The 22,728-nt window shown below is 39.7% G+C and overlaps 1 protein-coding gene across 3 annotated transcripts in view; it reads right to left on the bottom strand.

Annotated features, from left to right (window-relative positions):
* The window catches only part of atrnl1a (attractin-like 1a), a 384,223-nt gene that overhangs the window by 211,308 nt on the left and 150,187 nt on the right, over nucleotides 1–22,728 (bottom strand). For 2 of the 3 annotated variants that reach the window (XM_074676260.1, XM_074676261.1), the window contains exons 11-18: nucleotides 21,453–21,537; nucleotides 18,647–18,858; nucleotides 18,274–18,392; nucleotides 16,726–16,842; nucleotides 14,194–14,326; nucleotides 10,654–10,841; nucleotides 8,616–8,829; nucleotides 8,345–8,536 (exon numbers count right to left, since the gene is read on the bottom strand). In XM_074676260.1, coding sequence (XP_074532361.1) covers nucleotides 8,345–8,536; nucleotides 8,616–8,829; nucleotides 10,654–10,841; nucleotides 14,194–14,326; nucleotides 16,726–16,842; nucleotides 18,274–18,392; nucleotides 18,647–18,858; nucleotides 21,453–21,537 — 1,260 coding nt within the window. The remainder of the gene's footprint in view (nucleotides 1–8,344; nucleotides 8,537–8,615; nucleotides 8,830–10,653; nucleotides 10,842–14,193; nucleotides 14,327–16,725; nucleotides 16,843–18,273; nucleotides 18,393–18,646; nucleotides 18,859–21,452; nucleotides 21,538–22,728) is intronic. The other variant, XM_074676262.1, reaches the window with a different exon arrangement.

Below are 22,728 nucleotides of genomic sequence, written 5' to 3'. Positions count from 1 at the left end.
ACACCACTTAAGATGGCTTTATGCTGCTGTATCAATATTTTCTCTCAGCTCAACTCAAAAAGTGTCATAAACTTCACACGTAATTCATTTTTTGATAAATGTATTTGGTCATTTGATCAACTGTTTTCTCTGTGTACAGTTATTTACACCAATGTGCGGTTTGAAGTGGCAACTGGGAATCATCTTATGATCCTGATGTAGTTGGTTTATTTAACAGCTCTACTTTTCATATTACTCAATTCTTTGAATGACTTTTAACTAAATAAAGCCACCATCTTAAGACATATGAAATGATTGTTAGAGAAGGATCAAATAATTTAGTACAGCTTTGGTCAAAGACAAAGAGCGCAATATCTGCAGGGCCTCCATCATATTCATGTGAATAAGAATAAATATATTTGTGGTAACTAGGTCAAACCCAAGAGGACCTGTGTTTGCATCTTATCTGGCGCCACTAAACATCAGTGGGTAGAAACTTTCTGTTGCTGCCGTCACTCAGAGACTGAGAGCCTTAATGTCTTTAAAGTTTTGTCAACAACAAACATTAAGCACAACATTTCACCATCGCTGCCTGCTGTATTGCAAACATCCAGCACCTCCTTCATGTGGTGTAAGAGAAAAAAAAAACATGTTGCTTCTCTACTTTCAAAACCTTCCCAAAATATACAGCTCTATTGAAATCAGGGTGTTAGTTGTCTTTGACGGCATAAACCAGGAGGATACCTGAAGAAAAAACATGACAAATTTCAGAGTAAACCTCTGCTATTGTGCTGCAGAGATACAGAAAAAGGTTGTTTTTTGCAGTGGGAGTTTTCATCTTATCAAAAATTCTCTCTGCACAATCGTCTCTGTGCCACATTCTGTTCATCAGCACAGGTTTGACATTTGGAGTCCCTGGGTAGCATGTATTGTCTGGCTTCATCTGCTGTAATCCATTTGCTCCCACACTACTTGACAGTTAGCATTGCTGGAGCCAGTGGAACAGCTATACATAATACATCAAGTGTGTGAGCCATAAGCTGCCTTCTCCTTCGCTCTCCTCGACATATGTGAAGCCAGGAGACAGCAGACAGATTTCATGTGGGACAGAGAGAAAATACACACACGTGTTGGAAAGATTGCCTCAGAGAAAACAGCCTGTTTCTCTCTGCAGCAAAAATCCAATATCAGCTGCAACAGAACATCATCTGGACAGCCTGGATGTGTGTGTATGTGTGTGTCTGTGTGTGTGTGTGTGTGTGTGTGTGTGTGTGTGTGTGTGTGTGTGTGTGTGTGTGTGTGTGTGTGTGTGTGTGTGTGTGTGTGTGTGTGTGTGGGCGTGCGTGTAAAGAGTATCGATTTGAATCCTGTTTCTGTTTAAATGACAGTTTTAACACAATAAGTGATCCAGAATAATAATCTGAAAATCACATGTGCACATTGAGCTACACCTTGCTACACCTTTTTTTTTTTTTTTCAGTGAATTAGTTTTGACCAAGCGGCAACCTCCAGTCTAAGAATATGAAACAATGCTGAAGTGCTAAAATCTGCTGTTTCTGGAGTGTCCGCTTGAGGCTGGCTCCAGAAGTAGCGGAAGTCACAAACACACCAAGCCAAAAAAAAAAAAAAAAAAACATTTTCAAAGCAGAAATCGATCTATTTACAGCCTGGTTCAAAAAATGTCTCCTGTCTGAGTCCCTAATTTCACTATCGGGACACACTGTACTGGGGGGTAAATTTTTTTCTAACTCAGCCGTTAAGAGGAATAAGATAGTGAGCTCTCACAATAAGAGGCACAGCTCAGGGTCACGTGACCGACAGGTGCCCTATAGGGGTACACGAAGCCCTTGCCACTCCCAATATGGCCGCTATAGCCGATGTGCTTCATTCTCCGTTTCAGAAACAGACGGTTGACATTGGGGAGACTATGTCCATGTTTTATACAGTCTATAGTTTTGATCAGTCAGTTCATAGAATGATCCCGAATCTGACTTCAACCAAACACAATCCGTATTGATCGATTTATATCTAAGAGTCACTTGATTAATAACCAAGGAACAACTTTCGGTTTACAGAAATGAAGCCTATGATGAAATGCAAAAATCTGCTGTTCATCAAGAATCAACTTGAAGCAGGCTGCAGAAAGACTGGAAACTGCATGACCTGAAAAACAGGCTTCTACAGCGTTAGAAACATATTTACAGCCTGGTTCAATAAGCAGCCTTTGGTTTGAAACAGTAGATTTTGAATAAAAACATGTAAACAAACAAACAAACAAACAAACAAACAAAAAAGCTCTGGTTTCCACATTTTTGGTGGGCACAAGACCCTTGAGGTTAACACATTAATGACAGCAACATGTCAAAGAGGATGTCTAGTTTTCTATTGATCAACTAAGTAGTAGTATTTTTTTTGTTTCCGTGCGTTTGTTTCGATTGGGTTAAGGTCTTGAGCAAAGAACCATCTTTGAATCTGCTTTTGTACTGCCATGCTTTTTGTCCTAGGCTACGTCTGTGTTAACCTTGCAGAGCAGACGGACCTGCCTGATTCAGTTTCTGAACTCCTGCAGGTCCATCTTGCCAGGCTCCAATGACCAACGATTTCACTCGGCTAAATTCTGACCGGCCCAATCAGGGAAGAGAGGCAGGAGCTGTGGGAGCAGACGTGACGTCAGCAGACTTTCGAACTTGTCAGCGTTTCTTTGATTCTTACGTTAAATTTATAAAAACGGAAGCTGTCATCTAACGCCTTTTTCACAGCTGTTTCTCGTGATTCAGCAGTTGTTCATCTATTGTTTCTCAGAAGCATCAGCTCACATAAGCTACGTCATACCGTGGCTTGATGTGGATTGGTCCGTGGTGAGTGTGTTAATCAGAACGGTCGTCCAATCACCAGCTGCAGATGTTTTTTAAAGTCCCGCCTCTGAAAACAAATCGGAAGAGCTGCTACTCAGATGGACTTGTGAAATATTTCCGTGGCGGATATATGAAACTGTTTGTCTAGCGTGTCAGGTTACGTCTGTGTCAGTGGGCTGAAAAACGCAATTCAGAGACCGAGTCTTAGTCCACCATATAGCTACTTGTGCAATACCACTGGAGGACAGATGCTGGAGGTGACAAGTTGTGAGAAGCCAGAGAAGAAGTGATAGTCCAACATCCAAAATGTCACTAAAATAAAAGCATAAATAAACTGGATTCTGGCCCTATTAATGTGCTATCTTGCTTAAAGCTGAAGCTAAATGTTTTTTTAAAAAAATATGCAAAGTGTTGTTAGCGTCCACCTGACATGAGAAATGGGAATGATGCACAAACCCTGAGGCTGAATCTATCTGAAGAAGAAATGACCCGCTTGAGACTGGGTTCACAGTCAAGCAGTTGTGTTTTAATCTTTTTATCAAAATTGTTATGTTGTTGTTTTTTCTTCAAATCTGCTACTAAAGCCGGGGTCATGCATCCTTGAGCTGTAGCCCACAGGCTACTCTCCATAACTACATCCATAAACAGAAGGAGTGAAGCAGAAAGTTAAGCAAGAAGACTCTGAATGGACTTTTAAAGGCTAACAATGCTCCCTGAGAATTTGAAAAGTATGCTTTATTTATGTGGCGTACTTTGAGCAGCAAAGGTAAAAAGTAGCTAAACAAAAGCATCCCACACACCTTCTGTCACCAAACAGAGAAATAAATAACAAAAGAGAGCAAGAGATATGGAGAGGAGGCTGTTATGTAAGCAGCAAAGATAAAAAGCAAGTAGAGAGAGCAATCTTGACTTTAAAATCTGTCTACACCCAAACTACTGGAGCCAGCAAGGAATAATAAACACACAAAGCAAAAAAATAAAAATTACAAAGAAATGAGAATGATTTCTTTACTATTCAGAAAAAGAGGAAACATTATGCTAAAAATTGACATTGTGTTTAACAAAAGGTAGGAAATGACAAAGTTTTGTCTCAGAAAAAAAACATTTGTCTGCTTTTTCCCTGTTCTTATGAGGAACCTGTTAAATAGACCTGCGCAGCTATCTTCACAGAATGCTCAGGGTGAAAGCTTTAATATTGCTGCAATGTTCCTTGTTGTACGTCTTAGAAACCTTTAAACTGACACAGTGTGGCCATTTCCTAGATCCCTGATTGATAAGAAGTCACAAAGACAACAGATGTTAAAAATCAGGAAGGATCTGGTTTCATTTTTTAAATGAAAAATACATTTTGACAGACCCACAAGCTTAAGAACACAGTTATCATTTGCGCTAAGTCATGTCCTGTTCATCTAAAAATTACAGTTATGATGGGAAGAAGGTAAAGTTTGCACAAGCAAAATTATTTTTAAATATTACTCATGTGAGTGTTTTAAGGTGGGTCTAATGTTGAAGGTGACCAGATCCAGTCTAGTTACTGTACTCTGTTGTCTATCTGTATTGTTGCTAGGCGCTGCTCTGTTGGCTATGGCTGCCTTTTGCAGCAGCTCTCTCTTCTTTGTCCATTTCATGTAATCTTCGTCTCTTTTTCGTAATCTTTGTATTTGGAGTGTATCGTTACTTTGTATGGCTCATTTGTTGGTCATGGACACCAAACTTTTTGTGGCTTCAGTGATATTTTTCTACTTTTTCTCCAGTGTTTGTCTGGAGATCCTACATGTAACCATGGCTGCATTGTTTACATGTGAACTCAGCTGTTAGCAGCCTGTAGCATGTCAATGCTAACAGGTGTAAGGCCTGATGTCTTCCCACAAGGTGAGGAGAAGGAAGTGAGGACGACGTGCTGGTTCTCAGGTGTGAGCTAAGAAGCAACGACATGGACCTGTCCTTCCATCTGTTATTGGGAACATAAGATCTATCTCCAACAAGATGGACAAGCTAGCTGTGCGAACCCAGCAACCGAGGGAATACCAGAGGGCAGAGTAGCATCATTCTATTCACAGACATGGCTAATGGAGCTAACATCAGACTGCAACACCACATTGGAAGAGCTTCACCTGCTGTGAGCAGACAGGAGACAGGAGACAGAGACTGAACAGACTGCTGAAGAAGCTCAGTCCTGGACCCTGTGGAGGTGGAGGCTGGCTGAACTGGAGAATGATGGACAAGCTGTCAGCATCTATTTTCTTATGGACCTTTTTGCACTATCTATATACTTTCTTACTTTTGCTTTCTTGATTGCTGCTGTGACTTCAATTTCGTTGTACTTGTTACAATGACAATAAAGTTCTATTCTATTCTGTTTGGTCCTGTTTTACTGGATCTTGGCAAACTAGTTTGTTCATTTCTCAGCTAATGTTTAGTATAAACATGTAAAGATAGTCAAGAACAGATGCTGTGAAGCTATGAGGTCTCTTGGTCTCTTAGTGAAAGCTGGGAGGGGGGGTTCGGTTGTTTCTCTTCACTCTGTGTCTCTCTGTAGCAGTGAACATGTTCAGCTGCAGGCAACCAGTAGGCTACGATGTGTTGTAAACAGTGTTTTGTTTCCCATCACTAAAAAGACTGGGCTGAAGAGACAAAATACCACTGGGGGAATCACAGATCTTTGTTTTGATTTTGAGGCTTGTTACAGAAAGCTGATATAGATCAATATCAGATCTGGAATAATAAGTGTGACACCCTTTTTCTTTCAATGGCAAAATCTCTTTTCGACATCGTTTACATGTATTATTGTGGTTGTTTTGTCAAGTTAAAGTAAGTGACTTGCATTGTTTTAACCCTTTTGTTTGGAGGTTGTAGTTGAATGAAGGAATAAAGGATGCCAATGAACAATGGAATCGTCACTTGACATTGGACACAACCACATATTGGTGGATCAATTTACACTTTTTTGAATCTTTGTACACTTTTGTTGCTCATTTCACACCGTTGCAAATAGTTTTGATACAATACTAACTCCATACAAATGGTAGCAATAGCAAGAGTTCCACCAATCAATAAAAATCACCTCACGATGCTCGGCTCACACGCAGCACATGTGTTGTTCACACAGGTAGTGTTCACTCTTACAGAAACATACTGAGTGTATGAAAACCCTCCAGTAACCCCAGGCTGGTGTTAGCATAAGAGGAATGTTGAGAGATAGCTGAGAGGACTTCATATTGAGTCAGTCGTGTGTCACTGTGCAGGATTGATTTTCTGCTCCCCAGCCACAGCAGAGGTGCCACTGTCTCTCTGTCGGGGTGTGTGATTTTGTCAGAGTGTGTTGAGGCCTGACTGCTGAAAAGAAAAGGATCGATATGAGTCTATAATGACTCCGTGTTCACACATCGGACTCAAGTTACATCATCAGAGGTGAGTGCAGCACTGTACATGACCGTACACGTACATCTTTTTTTTTTTTTTCCCGTTGCTAGGCGCTACCCAAGTAGCTGCCTGTTGCAGCAGCTCTCTCGTCTTTTTCCGTTTCTTGTAATTTTTTTGTCTCTTTTTCGTAATCTTTGTATTTGGAGTGGATCATCACTTTGTATGGTTCATTGTCGGTCACGGACACCAAACTTTTTGTGGCTTCGGCGATATTTTTGACTACTTTTCTCCAGTGTTTGTCTGGAGATCCTACATGTAACCATGGCTGCATTGTTTACACGCGAACTCAGCTGTTAGCAGCCTGTAGCATGTCAATGCTAACTAGTGTAGGGCTTGATGATTTCCCTCGAGCTGAGGAAGAGGAGGTGAGGACGATGTGCTGGTTCTCGGGTGTGAGCTGGGAGATGACGACGTGGACCTGTCCTTCCATCCATCGTTGTTGGGAACCTGGGATCCAGCTCCGGGGGATGGATGAGCTAGCCGTGCTAACCCAGCGGCATCGTGCTGTTCACGGACGTGGCTGACGGAGCTGACATCGGACGTCAGCGACACATCGGAGGAGCTTCGCCTGCTGTGAGCAGACAGGATCCAGGAGACAGAGACTGAACAGACTGCTGGGGAGGCTCAGTCCTGGACCCTGTGGAGGTGGAGACTGTCTGGGCTGGAGAGTGGTGGACGAGTGGTGGACGGGATGTCGTCATCTAATTTCTTATGGACCTTTTTGCACTTTCTATACTCTTTCTTACTTTTGTTTTCTTAAATGCTGCTGTGACTCCTGAATTTCCCCTCGGGGATAAATAAAGTATTTTCTATTCTATTCTATTCTATTCTATTCTATTCTATTCTATCTCCATGACTATCAACTACTATGACTTTATGTCCTGCAAAGACTTAAGGCTCTTGATTTTCTTCAGAATCTTTTTATCAATCACATTTACACACACACACACACACACACACACACACACACACACACACACACACACGGAATAATGTGTACAATGAGATTTAGCAGAGATTTTCGAGACCATGTAAAGTGATAATCTTTCCGATAAAGGTCTTCAAATTTGCCTGAAGCAGGTGTTCAAATCATTGCAAAAGATTGATTAATTCTGTTCTCAGAGAATATCAACAGCTGTGGGTTCTACAGTCCAAAAAAAGTAATTGATCATCAGATTGTGACAAATTCCATGACTCATGTCAGGCAGCACACTCCATACACTACAAAGGTGAGCCTCACCTGTTGTTAACTAGCCTTAAGTTTGATAAATATCTTGAACGAGACACACACTATGCATGTGTTACTACAGCAACTTACAGCTCCTGAGTGCATGGGTAAGTGACAAATAGAAGACACTAGAAATACAATGTTTCTAATCATCACTCAGATTAAAAGAAAAAACACAAGTGTCTTAAGAAAAGCTCAACATCATTATTCAGTTAAAAAGTACTGATTTTCTAGATCTGGACAAAGGTTCTAAGATCTGCTCCTCAGTGTGAACCATGATGAAAGAAATCAACATTATCAAAGCTTGTTGCAGTTTTCTACTTAAAGAAACAGAGATAAAAGCGCTGAAAGAGAACAGGTCTTTCTTTTTTGTGGCTATGCTAATAAATCTGAACAGTGAATACAGCTTACACTGTCATCGATAAAACAGGCTGGCACAACACATGCATGAAGCATAAATACCCAGAAAATAAAAGTGTCATTACATGTGTGAAATCATCAAATGTTTCAAATTACATTCAAACAAAAGTATCACACTAAGTGAATCAAATCCTAAACACAAGTGCCCCAAATCTCTGAATTTCATTTTCAGGCTGGAGGCACTTAGCTTTTTTCCTGAGCTTTCAGGAAAAGAAGCCGACTCATGATGAAGACTCTGAAAATATGAGGTTGGGAGGTTTCAAAGAAGCCCCTTTGTAGATCCTTGGTTAATATTATTTTTCATTCCATTCTTTCCCTTGTTTTTGAATAACACGAACACACCTGAGTCCTACAACCCAAAACTGTCTGACCTAAGTCAGTCTTCCAGCATAAACCTCCATGATCGCCTGACAATCTCTGGGACTTCCTCTTGACTCACCTGCACAGTCCTGAGTCTGCCACTCCAGACACTGTCCATAGGGGAAGGAGATGACATACGCTGAAGAGTCCACACAGCGCTGTGTGCTGCCACACCACATACACTCCATGGCCTGGCTGGTGCAGTTAGCACAGCTGGTGCGCAGGGAGCACGGCGTCTTACAAGGACGGGCACTCTGACTTTGTGGACTCCCTGAGAAAAGTAGGATGATGATTTCAGTAAAGAATCTACCTGTTTCAACCTGTTTTTCCAACATTTCCCTCCCTTTCACCTGCAGGTTTTTCACAGATCAGGCCGTCAGTCGTAGCTGTGCAGGGGTTTGCTTTGAGACCAGAAACCTGCGCTCGCTCCAGGTAAGCACAGAAGCCAGAGTCGCTGGGCTCTCCAGGTAACCACCTCAGGCTTGTGTTGGTGAAGGGCTGCGCGTCCTCCCAGCCCCAGTACGACACGTTGATCTTCCTCAAGCCAACCCAGGGAGATAACCTCTGCAGAGGCAGGGAAGGACAGTTTCTTCTTTCAATCATTACATCAGGAAATAGAGAGCTTGAGTTTGTGGTTTCAGTTTATACATGTTAAGAAAGTTTGGAAAACTCAAGCAGCTTCATGTGTGGGCAAGAAAACCTGCATTACAGAGGCAAAGCTAACACTGAAACAATCCAGTGAGTGGCAGACGTAATGTGTTGTTAAAAGAGGATCGTTAATCAAAACTTCTGCTAATTACTGTAATTATTATACAAACAGGGCTTTGCAGCTTAAATAATTTGGGAAACGTGTTCAGAGAGACTATAATTACCGCAGCTGACTGAAGTTGACTAAACATTTGAATTATTTTCTGACAAAACTGGTTTGTTTGCTCAAGAAAATCCTTCATTCTGAATTGAAATACAGCAGAGTGTTTTGTTTGACAGAAATCAAAAAGGTTTTCCCACAGCAGTGATTCATTTCACAAAAACATGTAAAAAGCTTAAATCTACATCTTTGAAAGGATGCCAGAGACTTGGGGAAACTAAAGACAGATTTAACCGCGTATGAAACGGATCACTGAGTGCTAAGTGGTGAGTAAATTTGCCTGGAATCAAATCAATGCATGTATTATCTCAAAAACATGTTGCAATAAGAGGAAATAGAGCTTTCGACAATACACAGAGACAAAGAAAACCAATATTGTCTTTCAGTAAATGATCCACAAATTTTTATTGAAATCAACTTTAAAATTTCTAATTTAAGGCATGGTGTTATAATAGAAAGAGATGCTGGTGAAAATTCTAGTGTAACTGGCCAAAAGATGATAATCCTACTCTGTTTTAACTCTGGCTTGAAAAGTCTCACCAAGAGTTTCTTTCTGAAACAGTTAAAGTGCAGAGAAGATTTTTTTTCCACAATGTAGTTTTGAAAAGTCAGGATATTAGGCTGACTAACATAAAGCCTTAAAAAGAGTGAGTTTAAATGTAAGTGTCGAATAAATATTTCCACATCTTTGTTATGATTTCTTTCATTACAATGTTGTCAAATACTGATGACATTAAAAACTATCAATCACACAACGACAAAGGCAGGTTGTAACTCAGTTTTTATGACACTCACGAGCCTTGGCATCTAATATAAATAACTCTATATTTATGATCTTTAACTGAGAACAATGTCCCACAGCTTATGATAAATCAAGTATCACACAGGCAGTAGTAAAATAAATTATTAACATTGTAATACTTAAAGCTCGATTGGGGAGACAGGGCTAAAATTACAACCAAGTGTGGCTATTTAATTAAAATATAACATAGTACGCGTGTTTTCATGGGTGTGCTCCAGATAGATTTTCCATTTGTACCTTTGAAGCTGCCTGATGTAATGCTAATTGGAAATAAAGTCTGGATTTTTTAAAGTTTTTCTATAATTCAATGCTTAGATTGTCAAAAACTGCATTGAAAGAGATACCAGTTGCTGTAGTAACTTTGTGTCTTTTGGGCCCGTGCTGAAAGGGAGACACAGGAGAGATTTGTGGGACACAGTCTGTGAAAAAAGAGCTGAAGACTGAGCTCCAGCTGTGTGAGCTGCAGAGAGGAGGCAGTCACAAAAGGAAGAATTTGATACCAAATTTTAGCTTTGAACTACAGCAGCTTTATTTTTTTTAGCCTAATTAGTTTCACCTGACCTGGAGAATCCACATTTTTGTGCTGAGAGATCAAGGGCTGTATATTGTTCTCCCACTCCATTGCCAGTGTAAACAGTACATTAAAGTATGCAGGAGCTCGTCAGGCTTCCTTTTGTATACCAAGACATTTTCTTTCTTTCCTTTTTACACCCCTCACCTTGTCTTGCAGCTGGTATTTCTGCAACTCCTCGAGAACAAAGTTGACCTGTTTGTCAGTGACCAACGAGGCGATATTTCCTCCAAGGTTTTTGCAGTAGTGCTGTGCGTTATCATAGCTCTCTCTGCTGGAGTTGATCCTCAGGCAGGCCTCGCCGACATGGTGCCAGCCCTCCCCACACAGCTGACCTGCACAGGACGACACACACAGATTCTGCATTTAAGCTGTGTTACACCTTCATTATGTTTGTGACAACACTGATTCTACACGATAAAATAGAATCAGATCACAAGACAGAAAAAACAGTGGATGTCAAAGTTTTTTAGCATCCACGTACCATATTTGTGAACTTGTTCTGGTAAGAAGCTAACGTCATTGTTGAATCATGCTTTTGTTTTTTAGAGCTTTCAACTAATCTGACTCATCAGAGAAAAATAATCAAAGAAAACGGGAATATAAGACCAATGAGGTAAAGACACATTTATGATGATTATCAAAGGATGACTAAGGCTAGCGGGAGTCATCCATAAAAAGGTATACATACATCTCATACATCATTCTTGGCAACTTGGCATCACTTTGTGAGAGACTTAAATAGCAGACGCCACTCAATAGGCCAGGATGAAAGGGAAGAAAAGTCATCCTACCTCTACAGAGTACTTGTGTTTATTTTGGACTCTAGCACTGATTACATTCACAGGCATATAATGGCTTCCATCACTAACCTTTTTTTTATCTTACAGGAAAAAAATACCAGCTTTCTTTATTTTTTCCCATCACAATAATTGTGGCAATAATCGACCCCAGAAGAAAGACAGATGTAGGGGTTAGAGAGGAAGGAGTATAAAAATAAACAGATTGGGTTGCAGTATTTTGTGTTAAAGCAAAGATAAACATGCCAGGCCGCTCAGAATAATAAGTCATAATATGGTGCATAAAGAGAAAAGGCTACAGCTGATGTGGTGGTGCGGCTAGTTTCCATAACCTCAGCGCACTGTGTCTGTGGGAAATACAAAGTCCTTTGTCATGCAAATGGACTTAGCAACACCTGCTTAGTGATACTAATTTCACTAATGGTCCTCTAAATGGCTCTGTTTTAAATTACACAAACACTTGGTTCAAAAATAAAACGGCTAAAGAAGAGAAGAGATCTGAATCAAATAATGACACACCAATGACAGCAGCCACATAAAAATGTCTGAAAAAAAGAGTCCAGTCCTTCCTTACCTAATGTGGGTCAGTCTTTTCAGCTTCAGTCAGTTAATGTCTGATACTCAGAACCTGATATTAGTTGTGTTGATTTAAAGAAAGTAGTAGCTCAGTAGTTTTAAACGCTATAAGCTCTGAACAAAATACGAACAAAAAGTAAAAGCTGTCTCAGCAATAGGGCTGCACGGTGGTGCAATGGTTAGCCGTGCAGCCTCACAGGAAGAAGGTCCCTGTTTCCATTCCCTCGCTTGGCCGGTGGGCCTTTCTGTGTGGAGTTTGTATGTTCTCCCTGTGCATGCGTGGGTTTCCTCTGGGTACTCCGGCTTTCTCCCACAGTCCAAAAACATGCTTATCAGGTTAATTCAACACTCTAAATTGCCCATAGGTGTGAATGTGTGCATGAATGGTTGTCTGTCTGTCTGTGTGTCAGCTCTGTGATTGACTGGTGACCAGTCCAGGGTGTACCCCGTCTCTTGCCTAATGACAACTGGGATCAGCTCCAGACACCCTGAACAGGATAAGCGGCTAAGAAAATGAATGAATGAAAGAATGTCTCAACAATAAGCAACAGCAGCTATATTAGAAGGAAGATACACCAATAGGCAGGAAAATAATATTTATCAAAAAAAAAAAAGGAATGTACTTCATTGTAGTGCTCAGGTGTGATGGGAAGTCATAGAATAACTACCTAATAGGAACACACTTTTACAAATGTATCAAGATTAAACACAAACCAGTAGAAACAGTCCATTTTGCCAGAATATGAAACTTAAAACGCTTTGAAGTGTACACTGGAAGCAAAAAATTGTTAATTTACATCAATATTGACTGTCGAGGCTCCTAAATGATGGATAATTATTGATTGCAAGATTGTTGTCTGTTGATAGATGAGACTTGTGCTTTTGTAATCAGGGTATTATAAATTTTGTCTCATTTTACTATTGTCTATGAAAATTCTTAGGATCAGTATTTTTTATTTTTTACATGCTGACTGGAGCAAATGTGAGACAGATTGTTATTCTATATCTAACAACTATTTATTATTATCAGTAAAAACAAAAACATTTTTCTCACAAACTACTGTATTAATAAATCACTTGACATACCATGTCCCTCGGTTCAGTTAGCTGATTAGAATGGATTCTGCCTGTGTCAATGCAGATTTTAACATCTGATTACTGTTTCTAACAACAGGACAGGCAGCAAAGTTTTAGTATGTATCACATGGCTGCTTCAAGTGGAGGAGGATTACTATCCCTCAGCAGCAGCAGTAGTAGATGAAGCTAAAAAACTTAGGTTTTTTTTTCCCTGAGATGTAGCTGAAGGACCTGAATTTGGTTTAAATCTGATGCACAATGTTGTTGTGCTTGAAGGTTGAATCATTGACTGGGCTCTACTGATTTTTCTTTGAATGATGTGACCTAATCTTAGGAATGATTATGACCCAGAATACTCGATAACAGTAATTTAGTGAAAGTCAAATATTCTTGTATGTTAAGGTTTTGAAAATGCAGAACCAGGTTTCAAACTATATCCAACTAATGTTAAAGCCACTTCAGTGATTACAATGTACTACAGATTTTTAGGTCAAAAATTGCAAAAGGGTTTAGAATTCATGAAGCAATATTATTGTTCTGTATGCTCAGTTGATATTACAATTTTCAAAACTGCATTTAAAATATTCAATTCAGACCTAAAACATGTCCATACCATGTGATAAACTTAGATTGGTACTGTTGTAGCCTACATTTTATGATGATCATTAAACCACAAAAATCCTGATAACAGCAGACCTCAGAGAGGCTGAACACCAGGCTACGGGGCTGGGATGTACAAGCCTTGGCATTAAATTAATGACAACTAACAACCTACACAACAGCAAGGCAGCTAGCCTTTAGCACACTGCATCGGGTCAACATCAAACTGTTTCTTTTGCTCTTAGTCATGCTAGCTCCACATTCAAACAGAGGGCAACTTTTGCTGAGGGCTCTGCAGGACAGCAGTCAGTTTGTTTGTTTGTTTGTTAGTCAGCCAAGGACCTGTAACCAGGACAACCAGTAAACACCTCTCATTTGGCTTCTTCTCTTTGCGGTGAAGTGGAGACAGTATTTTTAAAGTGCGTGTTCAGAAATGTATGCAAAGCCTATCAGTCGACATAACTGCATGGAAAGAGAATGGAGAGGGCTGAGGTGGAGATAATAACCAGCAGACAATAAGTGACGGTACAGGCAAACACTGAAGCTGTGTGAACGTTGTCTCCTTCTGCTCTTCTTCAGCAGCTTTGGATGATGGGAAAACCCGTTCTGTCTGTGTGCATGTCGAGTGTCTCACCTGGAAGAGCCTGACACTCCTGCTGCTGCGCCTCCCACTGACAGTTGAGGTTAAGGGAGCAGCTCCTGCAGTTGGCCAGTTTGAAACACTCCTGCTCCTCCCTGCGCTTACACTTGGACGAGTCCTTCACTGACTGCAAACACACACAAAAACACAGCAGAGACAAAAATCAGTCAAGTCTAACTTCATCATCAGAGTTCTCCTTCACAGAAAACACAATAAGCTGAGGATGGATTAAGTGTGATGGATCAGGGAATCAAACTGAGCAAAGGAGAGAGAAATTAATATGGGATTGTTTTATTTATTTAATTTGAGCTGTGCGCCTCCCAGCAAACGTTTAAGTTAATCAAAGATCCCTGAACAGATTTGAAAAGACATTTTTGCATCAAACTTCTTATTGCTATTTGCTTTTTCTTCTTTCAATTGAGTTGTAGAGACTCAGGATTACACAACGTATTTTTGTTGTGTTTTCAATTCATTAATGAAACATGCTGTGAGAAGGATCAGTTTAATTTAGAGTGCAGCCCCACCATTTGGCCTGGAGTCTCAAGCACACTGTTGTAAGAATGTAAGTTTTAAAAAGGTGTTTTAAAGTTTTAGCCTTTAACCGGTGTTTTAATTACTGAACATTGTTGAAGGTTGAAGTATACTGTTGCAGCAAGTGATTGTGGTTAGTTGGCAGATTATCATAAAAAAAAATGTCAGCACCTACAGCTAAACAACGTATAGCTCTTTGTCACACTTACTATGTTTTTTCTTCCGTCTGAATTCTTGCTTGTGTTGTACGTTGCATTGAACAAAAGCATCTGCCAAATGAAACTGTAAAACTGTAGAAGTGTAGTTTTAGCCTTTAGCTCGTGCTCTATCACTCTCCCATTTAGTTTTCTTTTGCTCTTCTGTCCCTTCTCTGTCTGGCAATTAGGCTCCTGAGTCCACTATCACTAAAAAATTTATTTTATTTTTTTTTTTTTGCAGAGAAAAACACAGATCTCTCTTCTCAAAACTAAACTTTGTCAATGAGCGTGGTGTTGTCAAAGAGACTCTGACTTGCCGTCCTGCTTGACTCGATCAGATTAGGAAACTAAAAAGCAGCAATTTGAAAATACCTCTATTAGTGCTGATAATTCATATTTAAAGTGTGGATTAGGATCAGGCACATATCAAGAGACTTTTTAAAGATCAATTGGGAACCCTTAACAGCCCCTTTAAAGTGATACTCTGGGATGGAACAAGTTGGGTCCTATCACAATGTTTAGGGCAGAAATTACCCCTACAGCAGTGTTTTTGTGCAGCAGAAGCCCAGGGCGCACGCACCAAAGACCCCCTCCCTGCTTCTCTGCCGGTTTCCTCTGCACTCAGACAGGGCCATATTCTACTTGACCAAAAACACAAATAAACGGACTCCCACCGAAAAAGTCTGATATTGGTCTGCATTCATGCTTTATTTAGAGAATTTTCAGTGCGCTACGTTCACACAAAAACGCCGCCAAATAAGGCTCTAGTTCTCATCGTGTCTTCGTCCTGGCAGACTACCTGCGTTTGTTTATATCTGGCACGCCGCGCGCACAGACTGATACAGTCCGTGCGCGGGGATATAAACAAACGCCGTATCTAAACAAACGCAGGTAGTCTGTCAGGACGAGGAGACACGATGAGAACTAGAGCCTTATTTAGCGGTGTTTTTGTGTAAAAGTAACGCACTGAAAATTCTCTAAATAAAGTGTGAATGCAGACGATATCAGATTTTTTCGGTGGGAGTCTGTTTATTTTTGTTTTTGTTCAAGTAAAAATTGGCCCCTTCTGAGTGCAGAGGAAACCGGCAGAGGAGCAGGGAGAGGGTGTTTGGTGCGAGCGTTCTGGGCTTCTGCTGCACAAAAACACTGCTGTAGGGGTAATTTCTGCCCTAAACCTTGTGATAGGACCCAACTTGTTCCATCCCGGAGTATCACTTTAAAGCTTTTTGCCTTTATTGATAGGGCATCTAAAGAGAGAGATGGGAAATATGAGGAGTAAAGAGTTGGGGCAGTCAAGCAGAAAAGGGTCATGGCCAGGAGTTGAACCAGCAACCGCAGTGATGAAGACTGCAGGCTCTGTGAAGGTTTGTCTTACTTAGAAAGAGAAAGCTAAAACCTTGAAGAGAAAATCTTAAAATATCTGATGGCTGACCTGTTTGTCAGGAAGATTTTTCAATCTCTGGACAGGGTTAATGGTTTTCATGTGGTAATAAACATCTGCTGCTTCGGCACCAAACATAGATATAGAAGTCAAATTTCTGGAGGACACAAGGTCCCCATGTAAAAGTGGTCTGGTTTGAATGGTTGACTTTCTTACTTGCGCTCTAAGAGCAAAAGTGTCATGATGTTTTGTGTATTCTAAAAAAAGTTTTCCTCAAGGCACCAAATATTATGAACACAAGCATATTGAGCTTTCAGTTGGCTGTGTGCACTGCCCAAACGTCTGCTCTGCTCTGACCTCTGACCTCAGCATGACCAGCTGCCTAACAGGAAGTGTCAAGGGTCATATAATACACACATGTCCCCTCCTTCTGGCTCCATGCTTCCACAAGCTCAGCTGATGTTCAGACAACATGGATGGTGGGGGAGACAGAGACAGAGCGCCGCCATGCTGCTGGGCCAGCTCCAGAGTCAGCTACACATACATAGACACATAAACACACAAACCCAATGAAGGACACAAACAGAGAGACAGACAGAGGCACCATGCAGACACATCGACAGAGAAAGACGGAGACAGCAGGGTTGGGAGTGAAAATAGAGAAAGAGACAGAGGAAAAAAATAAGCAAAAGTACAAAAGAAAACAAACAGCCACAGTTGTTAATATAAATCACACAAATCTTAAATCATTAATGAGGGTTATAAATAAAAATAAATGAGTTTTGTTCTGGACATAAAACAAAAGATACATTTAAGAGGAGGTTTCTGAATTATAACAGCTTTTTAGATCTGTCTAGACATTATCTAATTTTGTTTTCTATCAGCTTTAATCCTTATTTATATCCAGCTAAACTTTTCTTTAACCACATTTAGCACCACACTTGGATGCTAAACACAAGAAGTTGAAAATAGATTTAAAACCTATTAAAATGTTCAGCTTTCCACCACACTCATTAAATTTATGGGTCTTCTGAATGAAAGGAAGAAAGTCTTTCAAGGAATTAGTTTATGGAAATAACTTGGGAATTAATTTTCACAGCATATTCAAATTCATTGGAGACTAAACCCATGTACACCTCATGTGTACCTCACAACTTATTTAAATATACTTATTTAAAGCTGTGTTCATAGATGTGAAATAATCCTCAAAACTACACTTTTTTTAAGGGTAGGCTGCATTTTGAGTGAGTGCCTATAGTTGACAATGTTTATATCATGCTACTAGTGCAAAAACAGCAGAGCAACACTACTGGGTGAAAGAAAATACCCAGGGTAAGAGGAAGATTATTGTTTTCAGCACTACAACAACTAAAACAACAAAGATGTTGGCATATTCAAATCTCACCACTGTGTCATCCACGGTCATGTTGTGAACACTACACTGAGGTTTTTAGCGTCACGTGTCCGGACCCGTCTACCACCTCAGTCATTTGAGGTGATAAAATTTCACACTATGAGGGGCATTTTCGACAAGGCAACTTTGAAAAATTTGGGGGAGGCAGAGCTCCTGATTCCAGGGGCCCCAAACTTTTCAGCCTGTGACTACGGAAGTAGAATCAACAAATCTTGCGACCTCTGCCTTGGGAATGCACAAAAGACCAATTCAAAAACAGACTGAGGTGAACAAAAAGTAGAATTTAGACTCCACAATTTTTCACAACAATGGATAAAATACTCAATTCTAAATCATTTTCTAATTAAAAGGTAGTACAAAAATCCCCTATCAGTTTTTTTTTTGTTTTTTTAATGACCCCAATGTTCGGGAATTACCGTCTTACTTCATTAATAATCAAAAAAAAAAAAAAAAACTTGTATTTTTGAGTCAAGCATTTTTTGTTTTGTTTTTTTATCTAATTCTGTATTTTTTTTGTTTGTCCTGTCAAAAGTTATCCTACAAAGACTTACCACAGTGCAGTTACTGGAGGCAGAGATACATTTCCTGTCCTCACACCACTGACAGCCACGAGTGTTAGCAGTGCAGCTCGCACAGTCTGAAAACCGGAAACACTGCTCGTCCGTACTGTCTGGAGACAGAACAGATAGAAATGACACAAAAAAAAGTGATCAGGGTTTTTTCCCGGTCAAAACAGATGATAGAGTTCAATTTGACTCAAATATACATCTTAAACAATAGAACCATTTCAGCAGCGATTAGGGATGAAATACACTTCACAAGCCAAATCTGTCTGAACAGCTACTATGCTCCTGAAAAATATCATGTGGCAGTGCACTTATCAGAGTAGTCTGAGGTTAACATAGAGGAACAAGTTCAACATACCAGGTCTAAGGGGGCACAGAGGAGTAGGAAAAATGTTCCCAGGTGGTTTTGGCTCCCAGGGGACACATCTGCTTTTGACCCAATGGCAGCGAAGGCCCGGCCCGGCAGCAGCACATGAAGCTGAGTTTGAAAAGGCCAGGCAGGATGGAGGGGTGTAGGCCAGCACATCGTTCAGAAGGAGGCCTGAAAATCCCCCGAAGATGTACATGGTGCTGGAAAAAACAGAGAGACCATTTCAGTGCACAGAAACCTTGAGAGCTGAAGGAGAAAGTAACACAGAAGAAGAAGTTACAACAAGACAGTACAAACCTTATAAAAATAAGAAATGCCTGCAGAGGTGAAGACAGAAGGCAGTAGAAGATTCTTAAGAAACAAAGCTGAACTTTGGTTTGAGAAAGGAAACTTAAAGAGTGGTTTGAGGCTGGCCTTTTGAAGTTCAAAGCTGACATTTTTGTGCTCGGAGCTGGCTTTTTGGTGGATAATCGGTGTTAAAGGGTCAGACCATTATTTCTGGGTTCAACAGAAAGTCACATCGTGATGGAACTGTGGTAGCAAACAGATACGTTTCTTTTCTATCTCCCGTGAAAATATCAGCTCCTTATAAAAATGTTATCTCCTCTTTATTTTCAAGAGACTGATGTTAGAGATGGTCGTTTTCGAAGGTAGAAATTTGTTGATCAAAATTATCATTTAGTTGCCTTTACTTTTGCTGATATAAAAACAATCATAAAACTCAAACAACAATGAGTATAGAAGGGAAATTAATCTATGTTCAAATGCAAGCAAGCTGCAGCACACACTCTGACAAAAAAATACTTTCTTGTTATTGTTTTAGTTTGTCAGAAGAAGTCTGATACATGAGACATAGGTATATAGTAGTTACAATGATGGATGTTGTACAGATTTTCAACCACTCCATAATCATATGTTGTAGAAACTACTAGATCCGTCTGCTTAAACTGTTTGTTTGAAATGTATATATACATATACATAGAATAGCACAAGATCTTCAGGAGACTTGACGAAAAGATGATGTCATCACATGAGGACCTCCTAGCTGTTTTATGGCACTTAAGAGCGGCACCTGCCAGAGCAGCAGAGGGTGAGTATGAATACAGCACAATAATCCTAATACAGCAAATATATTTTCAAAATGCTTTATTTAGAGCTCCTAGAAGGAGTTTGTATTATCATAGTTTATGAAACAGGATGAAATTAGCATGCCTATTTATGATGTACAAAAGTAAACAAGACCATCAAAGTGAATACAGCTTATTTTTCAAAAGTCAATTTTGACTGAAAACTATTTCAGAGTATTAGATGTCAGACGCAGTGATGAACAGCATGTAGTGAAACAACCTTTTTGAGCAAACATCCTCTATTAGAGATGCCTTTGACTGATAAAAATGAATCAGCAAGACCTGAGTTGGACTGAATTGACAAAGCCTCAGGTGCCACTTTAAGTTGAAACAAATCAAAGTTCCCTATAGGAGCTATAAATCACAGTGTCTGTGTTAACTGCTATGGCTGTGACAACAAATACCTGCAGAGATTTTTTTAGTGCATGTTTGCAGAATCTAATAAGGTGCCATTAAAAAAAAAACAACACTGTAAAAAATGTGTTTTGGACAAGGATGAGAAAGTTAATTTATCTCTTCTGATCTGACTTTATCAAGTGATCAAGTAACAAGGGCCTCAGGATGTTTTTGAAACTAAGTGTGAGCTGGCTTCGCTTTTTGTTTCTATGGATGAAACTAATAAAGTTAGCGTAAGTTCATGCAGGACATGGAAGTCATACGCCCAGCTGCGATCAGCTGACAGGCTGATATTCAATCTCTAACCCCTCTCAACCAATCACAGCATGTGTCTAAGAACAAGGCGGTCTATTTATTCACATCATCAATCTGTTTTATCCCTGCTACCTTTTTGCTACCCAGTTGCTGCTGTCTAAATAATCCGTCCCCCCTATTAAGACTCTGTATGTATCCTATTGATATGTATGCATTCTTCTGATTTGTATGTACGTACGCGGGGCTGCTTGGCCAACCCTGAAAAGCAGAGCTGTAACGCCAATTCTAACTGTATCCATTTGGCAATAAATGGTTCAATGTATGGCAAGAGTGTTCCTGACTGAATTAAGTATTATCATCTCAGGTCACACCTGCCAACTTTTCTTTGCTGTTCTGATTTTTAAAACAGTCTCACAGAGGTTTATTTCTCTGGATTAAATTGACCAACTTTCTGAGAATGTCGCCAGCAAAACTCAGAGATACACAGACAGAATTGCTAAAGATATTTGTAAAGTTCTTCGAGTATTAAAGAGAGATAAATATAAAGCAGTGTTCGGGAAGTCAAAAGTGAAGTGAAGGTGAGGCAGCAGAGACATGCAGAGATGTATTGGTAGAGGTGAGGGTATGAGTTATAGCTGAAACTAAATTTAACACTGAGATAAAGATGTCAATCCATAAACAACCCTCATAACCAAATAAAAAAAGAGGGAAGGGAATGGCAGAAAGAGGGTTGGCTGAGATGCTGAGTGTTTCCAAAACTTAGAGGGCAACACAGGAAGACATGAGGGAAAGGCAAAGAAAGGAGCAGAGCGCTAATGCATTATGAATACCTGTGTTTAATTAGCAAGAAAAAACTCAAAAAGTTTCATAGGTTATATCAGAGTAATATGTTTCAGATAAAATTAAATTCATGTGCAGATAAGAAAATTAATAAATCTGGACGCTGGATTTGACAGTGGGCAGAAGAGTTGCAAAAGCATATTCACAGGTGAAGGTTTGTATTAAAGTGAACCTACCCATTGTTAACCACAGCAGAATGACCAAAGCGGTTCACGTCCTGGTGCAGCCCTGGTCTGGGAAGGGCGGACCACTCGTCACAAGCTGATGAGAATAACACATCAACATAAATTAAGAAGAATTAAAAGACAGACACCTTGTGTGTGCTTGAAATTAAAATAATACACATGTCAATCCAAAACACATTGAAAAGAAGATTGTGTAGAGCGTGTTTGTAAAATGCTTGAAATCAACCAGCAGCTCCCTTTGTCAAGATTAATTTACTGACATGTTCCAAAGCAAACATAACAAAAAAATTGTTTTGGTCCTTTAGGGTCTATAATTCTTTTCTCTTTGATTTTCTCTAATTTACTGACAATCATTCACACTGTAGTTTGATGAAGCTGAGGGTTTGTTATGCTCTTACAAAATAGCATACAGTGTTTAAAACGTTAATGAAAGTCTTAAAGGAACTTTTTAATGTCTTTGTCCTGACATTTTATCTAAAGGACACCTTGCTAATGAGTTGTAACTACTTTCTGTGGTTTTAATAACTGTTAGACTAATTCATCAATCTCACAGGCATTTATGAACCAGCGATAACTTCATTAAAATGAGTAACGACCAAAACTTTATCACTGAGTTTGGCTTGTTGAAAGTAATCAAATTGTATCTCAAATTTTTCTCTCAGTCAGGACAGTGGTGTGGTAAGAATGTTTAAAAAGTGAGTGTTGGTATTATGAACATCCACATCTTCAAAGGAGTTTAAAATCACAACATGAAACATGTAAAGCACATTTCTGTTTTACTTTATAGTTTTGCATTGGTCTCATCTTCTAGCAGCATCAACTCTTTTGGTGTCAGTCTTTTCACCCAGCCTTATCACAGTTCACAAGTTTGTCAAGTTAACTTTTGAGCTCTGTGCAGGCCAGCCAAGTTCCTCTGCACTTTAAAAACACAATATTAGCTATCAAATCATTTTGTACCATAGGTTTAAACTTTCTTATAGCTGGAGGCTGAAGCTTCACAAAAAGACCCAGATAAAAGACATTCATATAATTTTTGGGATTGTAAACCAGAGCAAAGCTGTGACAAAATACGTCCACCATGTCTGTCCTTTAATTCTGTCCTGTCTGTCCACCATGTCTGTCCTAAACTATTTTTGGTATTACCTGTGAAAAGAGAGAAATCCCTCTACCCTCGTTTCAGTATGAGGAATAAAAACCCATTTTTGTAACCGTATCACTTTAATTAGAGTGGTGACGGATAATCTAAGCAAAGAATTATAAAAAAAAA

Source organism: Halichoeres trimaculatus, unplaced genomic scaffold, assembly GCF_033239565.1.
Source record: "Halichoeres trimaculatus isolate MK-OKI-2021-1 unplaced genomic scaffold, fHalTri1.1 fHalTri1_scaffold_8, whole genome shotgun sequence".
Lineage (NCBI taxonomy): Eukaryota > Metazoa > Chordata > Actinopteri > Labriformes > Labridae > Halichoeres > Halichoeres trimaculatus.
This window is presented reverse-complemented; position numbering and strand designations above follow the sequence as displayed.